This window comes from Thalia democratica, chromosome 7 (genome assembly GCF_965202585.1).
Source record: "Thalia democratica chromosome 7, ktThaDemo2.hap1.1, whole genome shotgun sequence".
NCBI lineage: Eukaryota > Metazoa > Chordata > Thaliacea > Salpida > Salpidae > Thalia > Thalia democratica.
In genome coordinates this window covers 63,888,602-63,905,989 of record NC_139171.1, presented here as the reverse complement: position 1 = coordinate 63,905,989, position 17,388 = coordinate 63,888,602, and the positions used below count along the sequence as shown (strand labels likewise).

General features: G+C 24.4%; 1 protein-coding gene across 1 annotated transcript; it reads left to right on the top strand.

The window, feature by feature from the left end:
* The first annotated feature begins 299 nt into the window (after positions 1 to 299).
* On the top strand, positions 300 to 6,150 carry LOC145841693 (kelch-like protein 7). The gene is made up of 3 exons (XM_082949043.1): positions 300 to 334; positions 1,655 to 1,848; positions 5,042 to 6,150. The coding sequence occupies exons 1-3, from the start codon at positions 300 to 302 to the stop codon at positions 6,148 to 6,150; spliced, it is 1,338 nt and encodes a 445-aa protein (XP_082805169.1).
* Positions 6,151 to 17,388: the final 11,238 nt, after the last annotated feature.

Sequence of the window (17,388 nt, the reverse complement as noted above, 5' to 3'; positions counted from 1 at the left end):
TTAATAGAAAAGTTGTTTGAGTTTTAATTTTAATGTTATTTTTTGCCTAGTTATTGGAAACTTTTGCTATTTAAGAGAATTTTTAATCAAAACATTTTTTGATTGTGAGACATTTAAAACCATTTTTTGAAAACTATTTTATTTATTACTGTCCTTTTAAATTGTCCTACTTTAAGGAAATTTAATGTTTTGTACTTTTTTTTTGCTTTTACTTGAAAAAACCGAGGAAAATTGCACTTTTTGACGATAAAAACTATTTATATTCTCTAGTCTCCTTGCTAAAAGACAAGTAAGTTGAAATGCAGCTCGAACCAAAAGGAAGAGGTAGAATCAGGTTAGATTGTTTTTGAAAATGGCAGGAAGAGGAAGTGTACTGAATGCTACTTTTACTAATGTTCCATTTAGTTGAATATCAAATATTATAAAATCAGTCAAAAAAAAAAGCAAGTTGGTCTGGAAAACATTTACAATTTAAAGAAAAACTATATTAACTACACACAGTATAATAGCAGTGATATTCTAGTCAAGACTTTGTAGAAGATTTTACAAGTTGTACTTAATTACCATTTTAATTTTTTGTTGTAAAGTTGTTTTTAGATAATGTTTAGTACTTAATTTTTTGTATTTTTCATTTGAACTCCAATTAAAGTATATATTTTAAAAGTATATTTCTGTTACATTTAATTTTTGTCTAATAGTTTTGACCACGTGTTTTTTTAGTTTTTGTAACTGGAGTAAATTAGTCGATATTAAGTAACTTTCAGACTTTTTGATGTACTTGTATTTAAAGAGTAAGTTATTTTTAAACTGTTGTTTGTTTTATGTGTAAAAAGGATAAAATTATTAGGATTTTGAAATAAAACATTTACAAATATGTTAAGATATATAAATACATTTATTACAAAATATAGACAACTTTACAATGAAAAAAAAAGTAGTGTAGAATGAAATTTAGCTTAGTATTTTTATCAAACTTCTTATTATGTTTTCAAATTTGAATTAATTTAATAACCCTTGTTGGACTAACTTAAAACTTGTAGATTATTTGAACTATACTGTATAGTTTTATGATAAATTAAAAAGATTTAAAAATGTACAAGTACACACTTTTAAAAACTAATTTTCTTAGTTTATTTGTAATTGCAAGACTGAATGCTGTACTAACTGAAATTTTTACAGTTAAATTTATAATAAACAAACTTAAAAAAAAAAACTTATATAAATGGTTTTTGATTCTCATGCAGCTTAACATTTGATATATAAGTTTTTGTTAAGTCTTTAATAAACAATGCAGTGTTGATTAAGTTTTAATTCATAAAAAAGTATTAAATATTTATATATTTAATGGAAATCATTAGGAAACATTATTATTAAGTTGTATTAGACTTTTTAAGTTGTACATAAGTTTGTATCCACTATAAAAATCATAATATATTTTGATTTTTTTAGTACAACAATAGAAAATTATTTTTATTAAATCAAAACGATTTCTTGTAAAAAGTTTTCTAGTTAAATTAAGTTTCCTTTTTTAGTAACCTTTTAGTACACATTGAAGTATAATAAAAATTTGTAAACAAGACCTTAATAAATATATGTTGTACTTTTTTTCAATGTGTTGTATAAACTATTATTAACTTAACTGACATTTTTTTAGATTGTTAAGAATTAAAATGAAAAGAAGTGCATTTCAACAACAAGAAGTCATTTCAACTGAAAGCAATCAGAATGAAACTGATTTAAAGAAAATGAAATTTGAAGAAGTATCACTACCACCAAGTAGCTGTGTTGAATTTCAGATATTTTGTAAAAACGCTGCAAAGGAAAAATTACAAGGTTTCAACAAATCTGGTAAGTAACGGTTTAAAATAGTTATTCAAGAGTATGCAACAGTCTTTTAGTACTAAGTTTAATTATCTTCAGTAAAAAATTTAAAAAAAAATTAATATTTGATCAATTTATCGAATCTATCATTTTATTACTTGTTGAAATTAAAAAAAAAAACAGTAGCTACCAGGGGCCTAGCGTGGGGAGGGACACTGGCGTATGCGTGCCACCCAAAAAAAAAAGATGTAAAAAAAATGCAATATTTTTATCCTTTATTGTTTATTTCTTCTGCTGAATTTGCCTTTTTTCAACTATTTTTTTCTAGTTTTCGAAAAGTAAAACGAAATTTCGAATACCAGTTAATGACAAGTCAGGGAAATTACCCAGTATACTGATTCGGTGCGTAATTGCAAATGCGCACCAATGTTGATGAAAAACTCCATAAGGAAAAATTTTATAACTTCATTAACTTCATAAGAATTTAGACTTAAACAGTACGCAACTAGTTAGTGCACTGCAGTAGTATAAACTTATGACAGATTTTTTTACAAGGACAAATGCTATCATTATGTTAACAAACCATAAAGCTAAACCTGTTTTATAGTGATAATGATTCAAGAATAAACAAACTTTAGTAAAAATAGCAATAAACAACTGCTAATAAAACAAAAATAAATTGATAATAAGAATAAAAGACATTAATAACATAATTTAAAAGAAAAATAACAAAAAACAGAAAAAATAAATTAAAACAAATAATAAACAAACAGTTCATACTGTGATTACAGTTTTAATCTCATTATAAAAAAAGTATTGTTTAAATTATTTAAACCTAAAATTTTTATTAAAAGTAGTTTCTTTTTTTATAAGATAACAAACAAATCAAACTTTGTTATTCTATCAGCCATAAAGTTTAAAAATTTATCAATTTTCGTAGCAAGTTATTTAAAAATTTTTATTAGTCACATCATGAATAAATTTATAGCAACTTGTAAAACAGGATTTTCACAATCAAATTTTAGTCTAAAAGATTAAATTTAATTTAATTTCAAATTTAAAATTATTTAGTTTTAAATCAAATTTTAAATGGTATTTAAAAAAATTCTTTCTACCAACTGTTTGTAGTATTTAAAAATTCTATTCCCTAAAGATCTTAGAAAAACTGGTTTTAAGATAAGTGAAAAGTTATATTTCTTGTGAATTTTTAAAAGAATTGAAAAAGTTGACCTTAAAAAAATTATCTATTAAAAGTTTTGTTTTGTATCAGAAACATTTAGTAAAATTTTTCCACACACTCAGAATAACTCAAGATTTTATGAAGTTTTGGAAAACTTTAGTATGACACAGGAAAATCAGGATAACTCAGAATGTTTGAAGTATTTTTAAGCTCAGGCTGACTAATGATAATATTTGTTTTTTTTTAACTCAGGGTAGATTTAGTGGTTTTAAATGCTTTGTTATAAAAGCTAGTTTCTATTAGTTTAAAAACAACAAAAAAAATTCTTTAATAGAATTTAAAATGCTTATGATGACATATTACATTTAAAAATAACTCAGGTCAGTTATTTTGACTCAAAGAGTGGCAAGGCAATCCTGATATCTTCAAAGTTAATTGTTTTTTGTTTGTTTTTTGTAAAATATTTTTTATAATACTAAAGAAAAAGTAAACATTTGTTTTCATTAATTTTTAGATTATTATTTTAAAAAATATGCAAAGGAATATTGTGTGGGATGTTGTAAGTCTAAAAATATGTCAGATATGATAGTTATCTGAAGTTCAAAAACTTGAATTAAAAAAAAATAGCAGACCAACACCAGATATTGCTATTACTCAAGACTGCAGTTCAAGAGGTATGAATTTTTTTTTTTTTTTTGTTTATTTTCAGATTTTCTTCATTTGTTAAGATTTATTTTTACAGTTTTATATTGTAATATAGGTAAAAATGTAGAAGTTAAAAAAACCTAGCGCTTTAGATTTCTTCTACAAAAATTTTAAACTTTCAATTTTAATACTGAAGATTTAACCTTTTTATATAAAAGATAAAAATAGTATATCAAAAGCTGCAACAAATTAAAAGTATGAGTTATTTTGAGTTTAATGCAATTCTTTGTTGTTGATACGAAATAGATATTGAACATTGTTTAGAAACTGCAAAGAGAAAAATGTTTTGAGGTATTAGTTGTTATACTTAAATGAATATTTATTTGTAGTTTAGGGCCATAGGGAGGGTAAGCCATGTTTTTTAGAAGTTGATCTTATTTTAAAGATTCTTTAAAGCTTTAAGATGCTTTTTGTTGTTTAAAAAAATTCGAAATATTTTTTGAGATATGACCAGTCAAAGTCGGGCCGCATACTAGGTTCTCTAAACGAAGGGAAGACTAAAACAGCGAAAAAGGACTAGTTTGTTTAAAATCTATCTCCTCCTACATTTTTCAAGTAAACTTCTTCAAACTTTCACAGTTTAATATTTATAAAATAACAAAAAACATTACTTGTGAATTTAAAAATTTGGAGTAAAATTACAAAATTTTTATTTGTTATAACTATCTAAATTCATAAGTAACGTTTTTTTTCTGTAATTTATGGAAAATTTTCTAAAATTTAAAGAAGATTGCTTGAAAAATGAAGAAGTAGTAATTTTTAGTAATTTTTTAAATCTACGTGAAAACCGACCCCAAAAAATTTGAAGCCCAAAAGTTTTAATTTAGGGGATTTTTTGAAAAAAAATTGCTCACCCCCTGACCAAAATACTACGCTACGCCACTGGTAGCTACAAGTATATATATTTTTTTAGTTTATAAACAGTAATTTTTGTTTCATATCCTAAAATTCTCATTAATAAAAAATTTAATGAAAACATTTTTCAAATATTTTTTATTTAGATAAATATCTTAAATTGCTAAAAATTCTATAATCTAATTTTAGGTAAAATAAGTAATAACCGATTAAAGATGATTTCGATGGTCAAGTCTAGTTTATTGTTTTTAGATGAAAACAGTAAAAGTAAACTATGCCAAGTCATGAATAAAAAAGTAAAAATTCATAATGCTGCAACTTATTATCAGTTATCTAGACTTTTCTACTTACCAAGTCTTTATAAAAATATGGTTAGCTATATAGAACGTTGTTTTGTACTGGTAATTGAAACTAAAAGCTTTCTAGAATTGGATCTTAGTTCAATCTTAAGAATAATTAAACGTTCTACTTTACAAATAGATTCAGAAGTTGAAGTTTACAATTCAGTAAATAAATGGTTGAGTTACAACATAGAAGAACGTAGCAAATTTGCAAAACAATTGTTATTAAAAGTTCGTCTTAATCTTTTATCAGATCACTGTTTAGAATATCTCTTAAATGAGTCTACATGTATTTCTACGAATGATGATTGTGTTGAAGTGTTTAACAACAGAAATAGACTTTATCAGTTAGATTCTGCAACTTGTAACAAAAGTAGATACTGTAGTCAATCAATCTGCAATGTACTTTTTTTTGGGGGACTTAGTTTAAAAAGAGATAGAGCCATTTGTCAAGTGAAACAATTTGATGGAAATATCAACAAAAGACTTCTAAATCTTCCCTCAATGATAGCAGAAAGACAAAGTTCTAAAGCTATTTATCTTAAAGGAGATGTTTATGTTTTCGGTGGTTTTGATAGAAATTTTGATCGTATAAAGTCTGTTGAAAAATATTCACTTAAGAAGAAAAGATGGATTGTAGTAACTAATATACCCGATGAACGTAAATACTTTTGTGCTTGTGCATTTATGGATAAAATCTGTATACTTGGGGGTAGTAATCCCGAACCTCATGAAACATTAAACTCTTGTCTTGAGTTTGACACAAAACAATTAAAATGGAAAAAAGTTGCAGAAATGAACGAAATGAGAGATAGCGCAGCTTGTGCATTATTTGAAGAAAAGATTGTTGTTTCAGGTGGATATAACAACTACCATATTACAAACACAGTAGAATCGTATGATATTTTTGCCGATACTTGGACACAAATGCCAAGTATGGTTGTAAGGAGAAGTTTTCATAGTTTAGTTTGTATTAAAAGCAAACTATTTGCTATTGGTGGTGCAAATGATAACACTAATTGTGAAGTATTTGATAAAACTAGCAATATGTTTGTGGCATTTGAGACACCTAAATTTCTAACACATGAAGTTACAGCTGTTTCGATTGCGAGTAAAATATTTGTTTTTCAAGACTTTGAAGACTATGTGCTATGTTATGATGTCAATAAAGATGTGTGGTCGGAAAATTGGTGTAAAGCTCTTCAAAGCATTTCTGATTACCCAGCTGTCAGAGTGCCTTTATATTAAAAACTAGCATACACAATATACTAGTAAATTGATAGTGATGCTTGAGTAATTATTGAACGCTGTGTAAATTGAAAATGATTCTTAAAAATTATTTAAGTTAAAAAATTCTAGTTATTTAGGTTTTAAATGTCAAGTTTTTTTAACTGAAATTTAAAGTTGGGATGTGTATTATTTATTGCACACTATGCTTACTTGTTTTATTTTTATGATTCGTTCTTGAATCAACATCAAATTACATGAGTTGAGTATAACTCAGTAACTGGAATATATTTTCGTAAGGTTTTTAAACGAACTTTTTAGCATTTTTTTTTGTCGTTCAATAAACTATATATGCTTAAAAGACGATTTAATATAATCTCAAGTTCTTCAGATTTGTTTATACACGTTTCTTGACAATTATATAACTTTTCTTTAAATGTACATGTACTTTTGATATTCGTGCACAAATATTTTCTACTTAATGATGCGTTTTAGTGTTTCATGGAAATAATTTTTTTCACAATAGTACGTATTGTATTGTGTGAATATTTATGAATAAATTTATGTCATTTTTTAAGACGTGTTATAAAGAAAATAACTTATGAATACTAATTATTTCATGCTGATTTATTGACAGTATTTTTATATTGTAACAGCATAGTTATTTATATAACTTTAAATCACTTATTTCCTTAAACCTATGCGTACTCTTTTGACGCAATTTTTAAGTACTTTTTTGTAGTTTTTACAAATTATTCATTTTATTTATAAAATTGTAATTTTTTTTTTGAACAAACAGACCAATGTTAATTGCTTTAAATTTTAAAGTTATTAGTGGTAGTTGAAGCAATCTTTGTAAATTTATTTGATTCCCTTTTGACGGCTTGATTGTTTAGAAAATAAATTTTTTAAGTATGCAGCAGGCAAAAACATATATTACTACTATTAGTTAATTTTCATACATGTAACTTGTTTTTGATAAGTACTAAAAACTTTTAACCAGCAATTTTTTCTAAATTTAAGAAATGTTTTACTTTATAATGTTGTTTATATATTTTTTAAGATTCTAGAAAAACATTTTAAACATTTATTATTTTAATTAAAATTCGTTTCTCCAAAATTGGAATCCTTAGGTCTGCAAAGTAAAATATGATGAATATGGATAACTTAATAAACAGTGTAAACTAATTAATTTAATCAGTTTATAAAATTTTTTAAAATCAATATGCAATTATTCAATGCTATAGGTTATTTGTAAACTTTTAACAATTCTTCTACTCTTTAAAATCATTGTTGATTTAAACAAAAATAAAATCATAAATAATCAAAGTACTTTATATTTACAAATAATAATATTTTCATTATAGTTTTCGATGCTTACAGCAAAAATAGCTTATACGAACTCAAATCGAAAATGGCATTTAACAAATAAAAGTACGGTAAAGGTTATTAAGAAAAAACAATTATTAAAAATACGTTAAGTTCTAAGATACAGTTTTCTAAAATGCGGGCAGGTGTAAAAAGGTTCTCATCTTTTAATTTAATTGCCTTTTTTTTTTGTTAGCCAGTGCTATTTCAAATTTCTGGGTTGCAAATTTTACAGATTTTACTTACGTTCTTTAATTTCTAAATCTTATGCATAATGCTCCATTTAAATTTGTACGTACGTTTTTGTTTTTTAATTTCCAAGTGTACTTAAAAAGTTATGTTCCTTTGTTTTTTACGTCACTTAAAAGCGTACCATCTCTTTTTAAATAAACCTTCCGTATACTCTATTTACTATTTAATTTCGTTTTGTGTAGTAATTGTTGTCTTGTTTATTACATTCTCTTGCATGGACTTACTAATTAACGGGCAGGAAATATTTCTGAGGCAGTTGCACATACTTTTGTATGACTTTTCTTACAATTTGTTCTGTTTAGTACCTTCTTGGTGTGTCGCCTCACAATGACTTGAAATTTTCAACACAACAGTAGGATGATTTGCAGTTGTTTATGTTAGAAATCTTTTCCATGGTTTTTAAAATATTTATCAATTAGCTCTAAGAATTTTTCCAAATATTAGTAAAAACTGGTTGGCAAGAGGAGGTTTACGAACATGATTTTTCTTGTTTTTTTTTAGATTTATAGGTTTGGTCTTCTTTTTGTATCCCAGTTCGTGTTTGAAGTAAAATTGGCGTAAAACAACTTAGTACTTATTTTTTTTATTGTTGAAGTTGTTTTGGTCTGTGGGCAGTCTATTTAATCTTTTCTTTATCGTTTTTTGTTGATTTTTCTCATTTATATCAAAGTTATCGGTCTTTTTTGTATATTTAGAATATGTACTTACTTAAACGTTATAGAAAACAACCTTAATTAGAAAAAAAATAAAAAAATATTACTTAGAAAAGTTCAACACTACACTTACTTTATAAAAAAACAAAAAAGAATCTATTATTGAAAAACGCTCTAAAAAATCGAGTGTAATATATCATTCATTATGTAATGTCCAAAAAAGATAATCATCATTTTAAAAATTTGTATTAAAAGTACTAAATACACCTTAAATAGTTATCTTTGACGCGGACTAAAACAAAAATAGTCTAACCCTTTAAGGACCTATAGATAAAAACAAAACATAATTAGCTTGTACAACATTAATTAGAATCGAAAGATTAAAAATTTAATTAATAACTACTTTAAATTTAAGTTAAACGTAGTTAAAGATACATTTGTCATTTTAAACTATTGTCCAAGAAAAGGCAATTAGTTTTTTTAAATTGACTATCGAAATACTTACATACATAATTGAAAACATATTGAACTTTTTGATTTACTTGTTTATTATGAGTTTCAATAACAATTTTTTTAGCATTAAAAATCTTTTTTTGTCACTCAGATGAATACATAAATGTAAAAAAGGAGAACAGAACTATTTCATAAACACTATAAATATTAATGATAAATAAATAATTATTTAATGATTTTCTATTTTAATTAGTTTGTTATTTTGTATTATTTACTTATCTATTTTGAAATTGTACTAGTAATAAGTAGGCCAAATATGTTAAACTAAAAACAAGTTTATAGGCAAAATACCAGTGGAGTAGAGTAAAAGTAGATAAATAAACGAGTTTCACTAATACATTTATATTTAAATTTAATTAATTTTCTTAATCAAATTTAACTAAAATAACAATTTAAACCGTTAGTATTGCATTAGTAAATTCATATTTCCAACTTTCGTCTAATAACAGATATACGTTAAGAAAAATTTATTAAAAAAACCCATGAAAGTTTTCAAATGGAATTTAATTTTGTTGCTTAACTAATTAAGATGACCATAACTTAAGACTTGTTGCCATATAATTTGAAAACTTGTGTCCGAAATTTGTAAAAAACGTTCTCGCAAAATTATCAATGGTTATGAAAAATACATATTAAGCTTAATATTGTTAAAAGTTGGTTTAAGATATATATGTTTTGTTAAAAATAATTATTAAAGTGCAAAGTATGACGACAAGTTTTGATTTATTTTTAAAAAACTTCTATACTTTTGTATAGATACAAATATCTTTAAATACTTATAACACAACAAAAGTTTTTTTTAATACAATTTAGTCTGTAACTTAAATCGAATACTTCAAACTTAATTGATATTTAAATGTTAATAAAGAAAATATATTAAACTTAAATAATTTCAAATATTATCATTTATACTTAATTTTATAAATAGAACTATAAGTATTTTGATAGTATTTAAAAAAAATATTTAACAAACTATTTAAAAGAATTAATAAAATTTTAACGTTTAATGTACTCCATGGTACAGATCATATTATCATGAAAAGCTACCCATTCTGAAATAGTAAACAGAAAATATTATAATGTAAAATCTTATGGTATTCTATTGCTAGCAAATTATTCATGGTTATTCATTATTTCTAACGTTTAACATTTCTTCTATTCTTGTACATATTCTTGTACTAGTTTGGTCCGAGTTTATATTAAACTGTTGCACTATGTTGTCTGAATTTAAACAGTGGAACTTTGACTTTTCTGAGTTTGATTTGTTGCATCAAAGTTGTCCTATTTTGAACAAACGGGAATTTGACTTGTCCGTGTTTAAATTGTTGCCTATAAGTTCTCCAAATTAGAAATTTTAGATTTTAAATTGTCAAAAATTAAATTTTCGCATTTAAGTAGTCCGAATTTGAATTGTCCGAGTTTAAATAATGGAGTTATCCGAATTCGATTTGTTGGAGTTTGAATTGTCGGAGTTTAATTTATTGCATTTAAGTTGCCTGAACTTGAATTGTGGAAATTTGACTAATCCGAGTTTAAATTGTTGCATTTAATTTGTCCAAACTTAAACTGTGGAAACTTGACTTTATCAAGTTTAAATTGTTGAATTTAAGTTGTCTTAATTTGAACTGTTCAAGTTTGACTTGTCCGTGTTTAAATTGTCACATTTAAGTTGTCCAAAATTTAATTTTCAGATTTTGAATTGTCGAGTTTAAAATGCCGCATTTAATTTGTCCGAATTTGAAATTTAAGAATATGACTTGTCCGAACTAAAAATGTTCCATTTAAGTTGTTCGAATTTGAGTTTTAGGAATTTGAATTGTCCAAGTTTGAATAGTTGGTATTTGAAATGTTGGAATTTGAGTTGCCCAAATGTGAACTGTTGAGTTTGGGTTGACAGAACTTGATTTGTCTGAGTTTAAGTTGTCCTATTGTGAATGTCAAATTTGGGTAGTCGGAACTTCATTTGTCCAAATGTAAGTTGTTGTACTTCGAGTTTTAAGAACTTTAATAGTTGTGCACCCCACTTTAATTGAGTAAGTTAGAATTTTTAACAAGCCTTAATTGAAAGCAATCAAAAAAAAAAGATATGGTTTTTAAATATATATATTTTTCAGTTTAAGATTAGTTATAAAATAAATAATTTTGATTAATATAGATTACCTATTTTAGATAATGTGTTTCTCATAAAAAGAAAATAAAAACATTTTTTGTATGCCTTTTACAGTTAAATAAAATATAAATTTAGATGAAGCTTACAGAAAAAGCTTTTCAAATTACCGTTGTATCAACTACTTATCTTCAGTTTTGATATAAGGAATAATCCTTGCATATATCTTCAGTTTTGGTTCAAAAAGGTTTTATATTCATATATTTTACTGAGCCTGTAATTTGTTGTTAGTTTTAATGAAGACACCTAGAGCTTAAAAATGTTTATGTTTCGGAAGAACATGCGTGCAAATAAATAACAAAAAATTAAATTCAGTTTTTGTAAGTGTTAACTAGTAATAGCCTAAAAAAATAATTTATAGTTAAGTTCAAAACTATAAAAGCAGTAATCAACTAATATCGTTAAGAAACAGATGTTAGCAACACTAGTAATTGATAAAGTTACTAGTTTATAAAACAATATTTCTAAAGTTATTTGAAAACTAAGTTATAACAAAGTAATGATATTAACATTTAATTTTTTATTTAAAGAGTGTGAATAAATATGGAATTTTTTGTAACAAAAAAAACAACTATAAGCTTTCTCAAAACAATTTTACCAATTCGCAAAACATTTATTCAAGGGAGTTAATTTCATTCAGACGCGTATATATTGGCGTTTGTCTTTCAAGTACGCGTTAAAGTTAGTTATTTTTTTTTACTGCAAGGCATTTCAACAAGCTAAGCGCAATTTCTAGTTTCGAATTAAGAATTAAGAAAACGTCTACATCGCGGAGTTGATGTTAGTATTTTATTTAATTTTACAATTGTTAATACTTTTTATAGATTTTATTTGTGTCGTGATTTAATAGTTTCGTTCTTTAGAACTAAGAATTATTATTGAAAATAAAGTAAATTGCATTTATTCAAAGTGGGTTTTATTCATAGCTTAGAGATAAGTTTTGTAACTTATTACTGTTAGCATATAATTTACTACTCGTAAGTATAGCAGTCAGTTAGTAAGTTACTTGAAACCACGTATCTTCTACATAAACATAAACCAATATATAATATAACCTATTTAATAATAACAATAAAAAGAAACAGTTAAACTTTTCGTTGTTTATAAATGATTATGAACTTTTCTTTCATTGATTTTTTTTTGTAAAAGTGAAATAGTTTTTACTATCCAAACAAATAATTTTTCATAAAAAAACTACTCGCAAAGTAAATTTTTCCACTCACTATGATGCCATTTGATAAATAATAGATGAAGTTAATTTTTTTTCAACATGTCATTTGTTGTTTACATTAATTAAAAACAACTTATTTTAACCTAGAAGAATAACAATGTTTTACATTTAACTTTATGAAATAAAACAAACTTTTTAAAATACATTAACACTAACTAAATTGAAATAGAGAGTTTAAAATGTTTTGAAATACAGTAGACTACCGCTTAAGTACGCACTTTTTTTGGTACGCACCCCGCCTTAAGTACACACTTATCCAGAAAGACAAAATAAATTCTAGGTTTTTTATATATTTTTTATATATTTATATCAACTTTAAATATCAAAATAAAGGAAGTTTATATTAGAACTTCTAATAAATTCCAGTTTTTTTGCCTAAATTTTCAATCATCAAGTTTTTTCAGATTATTTTATGTTTCCAGGTAGAATGGCCAATCTGCTGAGTTAGCCTGAGACTTTTACAACTTTTAAACTAGGGTGAGTAATCCTGAGTAGTCTAAGTGGCCTGAGATTGTGACAGTCCTGTAATTAAATGCTAATAAACTAAATACTTATGTAGTGGTTGCAGAAAAGTGAAAATAATTATGATATCTGAGCTGTAATGTATAAAATAAATAAATATAGATGACAAAGTTAAAAAATAACTATAAAAATACAACATAGTTAAGTCATAATTTAAATGTACACACATTGATGTTTTGAAAATGTTTGGTAAACAAAATGTAGTTTGGTACTTTCCCTCTAACAAAATAAAATATGGAAAATATGGCTTAATATTCTTTTTTATTTCATTGACTGACATTGAGTTTCTATATTAAATGTATGTATTATGTAGAAACTTTTTACAGAAAAAATAAATCATTTCAAAATCTATCAAAAACTTTTGCAGATTAGAATTATTTATTAAATGTTATTTAAAATAAAAAGACTTGTTTATTTGTTTTAATCATTTGCTGGCTAGTAGTAAGAAAAAAACAAACAACTAAATTTCATATTATACTATGTCGTCAAAAAGTACGCACTATCCGTGTTAAGTACGGACTTTTTGGTCGGGTTCAATTTGCGTACTTAAGCGGTAGTCTACTATAAATAAAATCAAAGCAAAAAATAACTAGTATTAATATATATAGTTATTTAGAACTTAACTTTAATTTAAGCATAAAAATCAAATTCAACCTTTAACCTACGTTCACACATTTATTCAGTAAAACTCTTTCACGTAGCACTTGGAAGTAAGCTTATAAAGAATATCAAATATTTTTCCGTGTTAACTAAAATTTTTCACGCTCCTAGTTTTAAAGCATTTAAAAAGTAGTAGCAGATAAAGTAAGTTAAGTTATAACGACAGCTATAAAATTAAAGCAAAATTTAATAAATTCGAATAAGTACAGTAGACTACCGCTTAAGTACGCACTTTTTTTGGTACGAACCCCGCCTTAAGTACGCACTTATCCAGAAACACAAAAAAAAAATTCTAGGTTTTATATATATTTTTTATACATTATATCAACTTTAAATATCAAAATAAAGGAAGTTTATATTAGAACTTCTAATAAATTCAAGTTTTTTTGCCTAAATTTTCAATCATCAAGTTTTTTCAGATTATTTTATGTTTCCAGGTAGAATGGCCAACCTGCTGAGTTAGCCTGAGACTTTTACAACTTTTAAACTAGGGTGAGTAATCCTGAGTAGTCTAAGTCGCCTTAGATTGTGACAGTCCTGTTATTAAATGCTAATAAACTAAATACTTATGTAGTGGTTGCAGAAAAGTGAAAAAAATTAAGATATCTGAGCTGTAATGCTATAAAATAAATAAATACAGATAACAAAGTTAAAATATAACCTACATATACAACATAGTTAAGTCATAATTTAAATGTACACACATTGATGTTTTGAAAATGTTTGGTAAACAAAATGCAGTTTGGTACTTTCACTCTAACAAAATAAAATATGAAAAATATGGCTTAATATTTTTTTTATTTCATTGACTGACATTGACTTTCTATATTAAATGTATGTATTATGTAGAAACTTTTTACAGAAAAAATATATCATTTCAAAATCTATTAAAAAATTTTGCAGATTAGAATTATTTATTAAATGTTATTTAAAATAAAAAGATATGTTTATTTGTTTTAATTATTTGCTGGCTAGTATTAAGAAAGAAAACAAACAACTGAGTTTCATATTATACTATGTTGTCAAAAAGTACGCACTATCCGTGCTAAATACGCACTTTTTGGTCGGGTTCAACTTGCGTACTTAAGCGGTAGTCTACTGTATATTGATTCCGTTTAAATCATAAGTAAAAACCATGTGTATCCACGAATATACCAAGTAAAAAATAGATGAAACATCTATAATAAAAGAAATCACATAAATTTTAGATAGCTTTAATTGAAATATCAATTTTATTTTTAGTGTATCTATTCAAGTTTTTTTTTCAGGAAATTTTTGGCAAGGTATAAAACAATATTATTAATGATTTTACATAAGCCAACTTTTTTTGATCAGAAAAAAAAAATCATGTAGAACACTTACAAAACAATTTAGTAAGCTATAACTTTAAACTCAGATTAAGACCAAGTCAGTGTGTTGAAAAAGTATCATTATAGTTCAAACATATCAAAAAGTGTTATACTAAAAAAAGTAATAAATACATATTTGTATATTGCTAATATCATTATATTAATTATAATTAATGATAAAATACTTTAACTCACAATCTAAATATTAACATCTTAAGTATATAGATAAATGTATTTACTAAATATTTTTAAAAGTAATCTTTCTTTTTAGCATTAAGAGTTTATAGCTTCCTAAGTTATGATATTAGAAGTCATTTTTATCTAGGTATGATTTTTTAAAACTCCATTTTGATTTGTACGTAATAGGTAAAACACAACTGTAATAGTCTTTTTAAAAAAAATGTTTTTAATTAACTCATAGTCATTTATAATTAATGTCAGTAAAGACCATTTACCAAAATACAAGGATTAGTAAACTTAGTTTAGTTTTAGTTATATATAATTCTGGGACGTTTCTAAATTAAAAAAAAAAGATAAAATTGCACGAAGTTTCTAAATTGAACAAGAGCACTAAATTAAAGTTCAATTTCGGACAATTTATATGTGACAATATAACCTCGACAATTCAAAATCTGAAAATTCAATTTTGGACAACTTAAATGCGACAATTTAAACACGGACAAGTCGACTTCCTCCAATTCAAATTCGGTTAAATTAAATGCGACAATTTAAACACGGAAAAGTCAAGTTCTCACAATTTAAACTCGGACAACTGAACACCTTTTAACTAAGTTTATTTTAATTATAATACTGAAAATTTAAAAAAAAACTGTTAAAACTAACACTAATACTAATAAAATAAGTTATATATTTGTTTTTGTTAAAACTACAATTAACTTTTATGTATATATTGTTTAAAAAAAAAATTAAATCGCTCAAAAGTGTTTGTTTAAGGACCTGGTGTAAAAATTTATTTTATATACTAATACTTTTCATTCATACATTGAAATACAAGTTATTAAACATTTTTTTTTCAATTGACAATAATAAAAAACAAAGGTAAACAAAATAAAACACCAATTTAAAATAAATGAGTGGATAATGATTTCATTACTTCAAATTTCAAAAGATAATTAAAAAAGGTAACAAAAACATTTAAAAAATAGCAAAAATCGTAACTCGTAAGTAAAAAAGTTTTACAGGTTTTTCGATCGAACTAACTTTACATAATAGTCAAATGTATTTATTTTATACAACTTGTAATGAGCAACTAAAAACCTCGTTATTTATCTTTGATTGAATATGTAATTGATACTTTTCTAATAAAAGTAACCGTATCAGTACGTTAAATGATAATGCAAGTAAATTTAATCAATATTCAACTTCTTCAATATTATTAAAATATTATTTAAACTAAACAGTCAATTAAAAATTTCTGCAGTTAAAAAATGTATATTATAGTTTGATAATTAGCAGGAATATTCAAAAATTAAAGCTTGTAATATAAATTCTTAAATTTAAAAAAAAAGTTAATGTAAAGTTTTTTTTAAACATCTGAAAATTTTAAAAAGGTATATAACTGATATAAGATGCTGGCAGTATAGAATCAATTTAATTTTGACTACATTAAGTGCATGAAAAACGACATTAAGTTGTTTACACGTCAATATTTCACATACGAGTCTAATCGAAACATGGGTCACTCAAACTAAAAAAGTTTAAACTTCATGCTAAAAAAATCAATTACTTATACAATTTTTTTTTTATATGTTGAAAATTAAGTTTTTAAAAGACCGATTTTGAATTATACACAAATATTAAACTATACTATGAACTTTATTTTCAATATAAACTTATAATTTTAGTTATTTTTAAATTTTCGAAAACCTTTTACTACGATTGTTAAGTTTATTAGTAAAGACTAATAAAACTAATACTTATTGCTTGTAAATTAAAAGCTCGTTTTAAACCTTATTGACCTATAACAAGCTTTTGTAAGTTAATCTAATTAAATAAACTACTACACATAAACAACTTAGTTCGATTATTTTTTAAAATAATACATATTATTTATACTAAGAATTATTACATAATTTTTTTATTTTGAAAAAAATTAAATGGCATAAAATTTATGTTTAACGAAAATTATTTTAGTAAACAGGATCTTAAATAGATTTTGTTTTAAAACTAAAACTTTAAATGTTCAATTTATGAATGTTTTAAACTTGTATGTTTCATCGAATTTCCTATTTACGATAGCAATTTAGACTATTTAATGTAAAATTCGTAATTATAAAAATCTGATGTGCTACAAAATATGCGAGAAATTTTTGTTTTCTACAGCCATAAATTGTTTATTATTTTAATTGAAAACTTTATACGATTCTATAAATTTAACTACTTAAACAACCAGTTAAGTAGAAACAATATGTAAACTAAAATAGTTTCTATTATAAGAAGTACTTAACTTTATAAATGATGAAAAATTCTAGTAATTTTGTTACTTTTTATGTGCTTATTAATTAAATAGAACATTCTGTAGTG